Below are 7083 nucleotides of genomic sequence, written 5' to 3'. Positions count from 1 at the left end.
TTTAAATATCACAAAAGCCTTTTATGAGTGTCTCACTGATCAATTTTGTTGTAATTAATGAAAAATTATTATTTTTTTATGTCAAAAATATTATTTTTCATAGTAAGTATGGATCAGGTTGACTCGTCGCAGATATAGACCCATAAGACTGTATCTCAAAAAAAAATCAAGTAAATAAATATCGAATTTTCTTATTGCCAAAATAAATAAATAGAAATATAAAATGTACCTTATTTTTCTATAGATTCAACCGCTTAAAAAAATTATAATCTTCCCCCACTTTGACGAATCAATAATGGATATTGTCACATATTAGGTACGTTTTCTTCGCGTGTACCCTGCAGTAGCATTCAAGTAATGTCCTTTGATTTCACCTGTTTCAGCCCGGCAAACTGCTTGACTGAGACTTCTCTCAGGTAGTGGGGCTGAATCAGTCTCCTAACCCGATCTCCGCGTTTTGTCATGTGAAGAAACGCCGCTAAGTGAGTAAGTCCTTCTTCCCACGCGTCAAGTCTTTTTTGAGCTCTTAATTCATAAATTTCGGTGTTCAAAAAATTCTTGGCAGATCAGAAGAGAAATATTTGTACTTTACTGCATATATACGTGGATATTTAAGGTCCTTATTTTCCCACACTTGTAAATGCATAACAAATAAAGAAACGGAAGCTTTGTTTTTTTTTTTAAATCCAGAACACCACCCTTTATTACCCATAATAAAGAAACGGAAGCTTTGTTTTTTATTTTTTTAAATCCAGAACTCCACCCTTTATTACCCATTTCGATCCATCTTCACTTGGGGGGAATACCATTACACGCCTGTCCCCCATTCTTTCTTTCTCCTCCAAATATCATATTAAGAATAAACAAATAATAAGAGCAGATGATCAATAAATCATATCTCAATAATTAAATCGATTTTTTTGCAGTATCTAACTAACACAAAAAAATTTATGTACTCTATGGTCCTACATTTTCTCAGATGAAATTCGATACAAAAAAATTGAAAATCTAAAACAAATAGATGATACTTTGGAACTAAATTGATATCAATGAGACGTTTTTTTAGGATGAAAAATTAGCAAAATCCTTGAAAAACTACTATTAATACATGATATTTGAGTACTTGAATGTTTCATATCCAGATCCATCACTAGTATATGATTTTTTAGTATCCGAACATGCTTAACAAATTTTTGCATTAATAACACATCTTTTTCGAATGAAAATTTGGTGCAAAACATTGAAAATCTGGTATTGATATATGATATTTAAATATCAACTCTTTCGGATTTGAGACTAATATATGATTTTTGATTACCCAAACATGTATAACAAATTTTGTTATTAATGACACATGTTTTTCAGATGAAAATTTGTACAATATATTAAAAATATGGTACTAATATATGATATTTTCATACAAAATATTTCAAATCGGGTACTATTATATGATATTTGAGCGCACAAACAAGTGTAGAAATACTAATGTTAATATAATTATTCCAATGTTATACTCAAGTTTATCTTTTGTACTAAATCTAAAACAATTTGTCATGCAATATCATATATATATATATATATGTGTGTGTGTGCGTGTGAGTGTGTGTGTGTGCTGGATTTTCCATATTTTGTATCAAATTTGTCCACAAAAAATTAATTATGGGCTCATGAATGCAGAAATAATTTTTTGTGAATCAAATATTGCAGAGAAAATTATGATCTGACGGAGACTGAACACATATTTAACTATGACGTTGGAGATTTTAAAAACAAGTATCCCTAATAATAATTGCCCCGCTATTTTATTTATCCCGAACTCTAACTCACTCTGTACCCCTGTGGATCCATCTTCACAGTTTCCTCCAAATTTTTTTAATAATAAATATTTATTAATATTAATGTATTCAACTATCACATTAAATATTTAGAAATAACTAAGAAATAAATACGTAAATAAACGTGAAATGTTTTACTTTAAAAATAAATTCAAATATTAATTTAATATCTTTTGAAAATATAAAGTACATATAAGTATCTACATTGATTATATCATTTCATTTAATTTCATTTATAGTTTTGAATTTTGTGTTATTTTTATATATTTAGTTATCACAACTCTCTATCATATAAAATAAAATATAGATTTTTTTATTACATTACATTTTCAACTAGATTTTTGACCTATGAAGTTTGTTGTTTTTAATTTTGTGATTGTTCAACAAGATATATATATTTATATGTAAATATTCTAAATTTTTATTAATAACATTTATATTAAATCTAGGTAAAAAAATTCAATTTTTTTTTAAATTGTTATACTCATTTAACTTTTAGATATAAACATTATAATTAATTAAATAAAATATTAATAATATATAATAAAAATAATAATAATTAAGGGCTCTACTATGGGATCCTGCCAAATTTATCTACGACTCTCGTCCAATCTCACCCGCTTGCACGTCACATGCTTATTTGGGTTACGCTGACAGCGGCGGTTCCAAACGCCTGGAATCCAGTGATACGTGATTGGCGCAACACGTGTCCATAAACCACCGGTATGTGGGTCCCTTGTTTCCTATTCTCTCTTTTTGTTCCTTGCAAGTCCATATCAAAGGCTTAGTGTCAGTTGCTTTGTCTTCCGTGGTTTAGATCCTGGGAACCAGAGAGGCGAGGAGATTTTCCTTTGGGTAATGGAATTTGTCGACAAGGGGAAGGAGGCGCGTGGGGAGCTGGAGGACGACCGGATGTTGACGTTTGAGCTGGAAGCGGCGGAGGCTCTGGCAGGGCTGTCCCGCTACTCCTCCGTCCTCCGCGAGGGGGAACGGTGGCCTAGTCAGCAAATCTTGGCCGAATCTCAGGTTTCTTAATTATATCCGATTTCGTCTTAGTTTGCCTGGTATTTCGTTTTTGGTCGGGGAAGTACTTCTGGTTTTCAAGAGGGTTCTTCTGTTTATAGATCAGCATTCAGTTCTGCTTTAAATTTCTACCTTTCTTTTGTCGTCGATCATAATTGGAATTTTCATTCTTGCTCAAAGATACTTTTCTTTCTTCGGAGTGCTGGGTTGGATTTTGTTGTGGATTGTACAGATATATCCAATCCAAGAAAGGATCTTGACAATAGGGTTAGGTTTGGAAATTGTATGTGGTGCACTTATAAATCAATGAATTGCGAGTAAAATATTATTTTTGGGGTAAGTTTTTTTTTTGCCCATACTAAAGGTAAGATTTTGTTAGTAAGATAAGATTAATTTATAAAGATTGTTTTTCGGTTTATTTTCTTCATATTCTTTCCAGTCCCTCCTTTTTTTGGTGGGGTCGAAGTTGTAACGACAAGTTATCCTCTTGCCATATCTAACACGGTTCCTTTTTCCTTATAATGAACTTGAGGACGATATTTTTCTGGTATTATAAAGTAAGAACCTTACTTTCTGGGGAAAGCTGATGTAATAAAATTTTATGCATGTGATGCCAGAAATTGAATATGACTGGAGCAATGGATTCCAACTTTTGCGCAGATTGGAATCTTAAATTCCCCAAATTGTGACAACACATTTACTCAATAGTAGAGTCTTAGACCTATATATTTCTGAATTCTAACATATATCTGTAAACATGAAAAATTGTGTCCAGCATTCAGCCTACAATGCGGTTTATAGCAATAACCTTATTCTTAGAACACTTTTGTCCGTGTATCAGGACCGAGGAATGGACGACGAACAGTTTTCTGGTGATGAAGCTGCCACAGTTGCTGCTCCCATGAACAATACAAAAAATGCTGAGGCTGCAATCGGTCAAACATGTAGTACAAGTGGTCGGTCAAAAATTTTCAGAACTTTAAAGCAAAATTTGACAGAGGTACGTAAACTTGGATCACATCTTCAATGACCCGGTGATGTTGTTTTTTGTCAATTTATTATCTACGATTTAGGCTGAGAAGGAAGCACGAAGGCTTGGCCGTATTCTAGCAAATAGAGAATCTGCTAGGCGGACAATAAGACGAAGAAAAGTAAGTTTCATCTCTGTTTGAAAGATCCCACTTTTAATAATGTTCATTGAGATTCGTAAAAATGTTAAATACGCTTTATCATATTTTCCTTCACCTCTCTACCTGGCTTCTGGTTCGATACAGAACTGCTTTTACATTTTATGTTTGTTGCTACGATAAGCATCATAAATTCAATATGAATGTGATTGTAAAAGGGAAAAGGAGGTTTATACATTTGGAGATAGAGACAGGTGAATGTACTTCTAATTTGAGCCTTCAGATGGGCTTTTGTGAAGGAAAGAGGTGTGGAAAACAGCAACTGAGGCATAAAAGAATTAACTTCAAATTTCCCGTCCAACTTCAGATTGACACATGTTTTCTCAATATCAAAGTCACCTTAAATGCACGAAACAGGGGATTGGAATATTATTTTGTGTAAGAGAGATGCATTGTGTAAGTAGTAAGAACTTGAGCCAATGCTGTGAATTTTGAAAACGAACAAGCTTCTTTCTTGGGACAGATCTACACTCGCTTGAGCCAATGCTGTGAATTTTGAAAACGAACTAGCTTCTTTATTGGGACATATCTATGCTTGATGCCCGTATTCTCCGCATTCAAAACAAACAATTTCATTGCCTCTCAACCACTTGCAAATGAGAATTGACTCATGCATATGAGACAAGCGTCTTTGTAAGGTCTAGTTTAAGACAAAGCCTGGCCTATTTTCCCCTATAGGATCCAGCAGATTTTGAATCTATTTTTATCGCGCGATCTAGCTAGCTCCCAGGACGAAGCAAGATATGCTCCTTGAAGTATCATATGCATAATCCTGGAAATCTAATCCAAACAAGACTTGATTGGTCGACGCCATCCAGGATTTATTTACGCTAGCAAGAATTCAATAATGAGTTTTATCTTGAAGGATAGGATTGGTCTCCCGTCTACATTTTTACTCTTTCCATAGGGAAGTATGTTTACCGAATTAATTTGGAGAGTTTTGGATTGTTTTGTTTTCTTCAGCTGATCGGTTCATATTTGAGGTAACGTCCCACATTGACAAAGTAGGTGAAAAAGGGTGAGCTTTTATACACTTGAGACCCATTACTTAATTGTTTAACTTCTTGGTTTCCAAATGATCTACAAATTTGCCTGTCAAGTACTTATTCTGGTCTGGAATTGTGAGAATATTGCAAGCATGGATAATGGATCCTAGATATTAGAAAACGTGAACCATAGAAAACAGGTGGCCTTTCGGGCAATGACATTGATTTGTTGACGCTGCAGATCTTTGTTTTTTTAGAAAACGGGAATGTTTCTGACCTTGCTCATTCATCTTTTTTACCCTTTTATGACTTGTTGTGGACACATTTGTATCAATAAATCATTACGAGGGTTGATATTTTTTAAGTTTGCATCCTGTTCATTCAGAAGGCAGGAAATGGCCATTTATGATGCCATACCTTTGCTTTTGCCTTATAATATTACGTATCTTTGCTATGGTTTGACCATTAAATTTTTTACCTATTAAACACTATATTTTATTTTGCTTCCAGACCATGTACCTGGAGTTAAGGGGGAAAACTGCTAATCTGTTGGAAGAGAACCTATATTTGAAGAAGGTGCACCCATTTCTTTTCTTAATCTTTATCTAGTCCCCGTGAACATACATGACTAAATTTTCATCATTGTTCGCATTGAAGAGTATACTTGGATACAGTTTGTTGCCAATGATAATTCTTGTGAGCAGGAAAAAGAGCTGGTAATGAAGAAATATAATTATTTGAAAGACAAAAACGAATTTCTGAAAGCAAAGGTAAATTATGGGACGATGAATGCATTGCCTTCTCGATTCTTGAAATTTGTTATTGTACATCACCATGCTTATGCTTTTGCAGATGGCTAAAAGAAAGATGGCCGAAGCAGGAGAAAGCCGAGAAGATCAATCAAATTCATCTCGTGCAGAGATATCTACTGCACCTTTTGTCACCACCCCTCCGTTAATCGTGTATAACCACCCCTCTTTTGTTCCCTTCTTCTGGCCCCCTGTCGTCCCATCTTCTGATTCTTTCAGTTCGCAATTCATACCTAATCCTGATGGCACGATGCCTACTTGGGAGAAACCCTGTTCAGATCAAGGACAAAAAGGCACAGGAGGGATTAACAATGAACCAGGAACACCCTTATTCTTGTTACCTGTACCTTGGTTGCTTCCTTTTCTTACTCAAGTTGGTACCCCTGAATCTCATCTCAGGGTTAAACGAAAAAATATCGAGGCTTCACATATTCACCAGTGTGGCACTTGTTCATCTTCTATTGCTCATATCCAAGAAGATGACCACCAGTTGTCATCAAACCGAAACGTGAGGGTGGATGCTTTTAGGCATGGTTTCTTGGAGAATAATGGAGGGCGACCATTGATGTCCCCTTCAAGAAAATTAAAGAAAGCCACGGCAGCAGGTGAGGCGAGGATAAAGAGGAAGGAATTGATGAAATTGAAGCATCGCCGTGGCGATAATTCACACACGCAATGATATATATTGAAGATAAAACCATGATATTTCTGTATACCTTGATATTTTTTTCCACGGAAGTTGGTTTCTGGTAAACATTGAAGATGATCAAGATAAGGGATGGAAAATACAGGACTAAAGTCGGTATAGAGAGTTATGGTTCCAATTTTGAAGGGTCTTTTTTAATCTGAGGCCAATGCATTTTGTGAATTCAAATGGATTCTTGAGGTGCGCTCGCCTGCCATTATAGGCCATGACGTGTGGATTTGTGCGATTGACTCAGAATAGAGTCAGTCTAGGAAGCTTGCTGTTTCTTGAGTGTGTTTTATGTCTTAAGACTTGTACTGTTGTGTGTATATTTTCTTTTAAGAAATAGAGTGGTATAATTCAACATTTTCTGTATGCGTGGCAATTTAGTAACTCGTACCTTACTTGTACATAGCCTGAAATAATTTCAAGGATGCTTAATTTTGTAGATCATTAGAGATTCACTCCCCTTGGAAATCTTGGTGTTAATTATTTTTGAAGCAATATTTTTTTATCATGTTGATTTGTGTGATGTTGAAACAACAATATTCCTCGTAT

The 7083-nt window shown here is 34.7% G+C and overlaps 1 protein-coding gene across 1 annotated transcript; it reads left to right on the top strand.

Moving 5' to 3' along the window:
- The first annotated feature begins 2418 nt into the window (after positions 1-2418).
- LOC142548505 (uncharacterized) lies at positions 2419-6864 on the top strand. Its single transcript, XM_075656859.1, has 7 exons — positions 2419-2558; positions 2653-2861; positions 3700-3858; positions 3932-4009; positions 5542-5607; positions 5736-5801; positions 5884-6864. The coding sequence occupies exons 2-7, from the start codon at positions 2694-2696 to the stop codon at positions 6517-6519; spliced, it is 1173 nt and encodes a 390-aa protein (XP_075512974.1). The 5' UTR covers positions 2419-2558; positions 2653-2693; the 3' UTR covers positions 6520-6864.
- Positions 6865-7083: the final 219 nt, after the last annotated feature.

This window comes from Primulina tabacum, chromosome 6, assembly GCF_025594145.1.
Source record: "Primulina tabacum isolate GXHZ01 chromosome 6, ASM2559414v2, whole genome shotgun sequence".
Taxonomy (NCBI): Eukaryota; Viridiplantae; Streptophyta; class Magnoliopsida; order Lamiales; family Gesneriaceae; genus Primulina; species Primulina tabacum.
This window is presented reverse-complemented; position numbering and strand designations above follow the sequence as displayed.

Bases quoted from the DNA above. Each gene is read 5' to 3' on its own strand.
- LOC142548505 (XM_075656859.1), top strand. From the start codon at position 2,694: ATGGAATTTGTCGACAAGGGGAAGGAGGCGCGTGGGGAGCTGGAGGAC. The intron at 5,608-5,735 runs GTGCACCCATTT...TCTTGTGAGCAG, and splicing joins AGAACCTATATTTGAAGAAG to GAAAAAGAGCTGGTAATGAA. The intron at 5,802-5,883 runs GTAAATTATGGG...ATGCTTTTGCAG, and splicing joins ACGAATTTCTGAAAGCAAAG to ATGGCTAAAAGAAAGATGGC.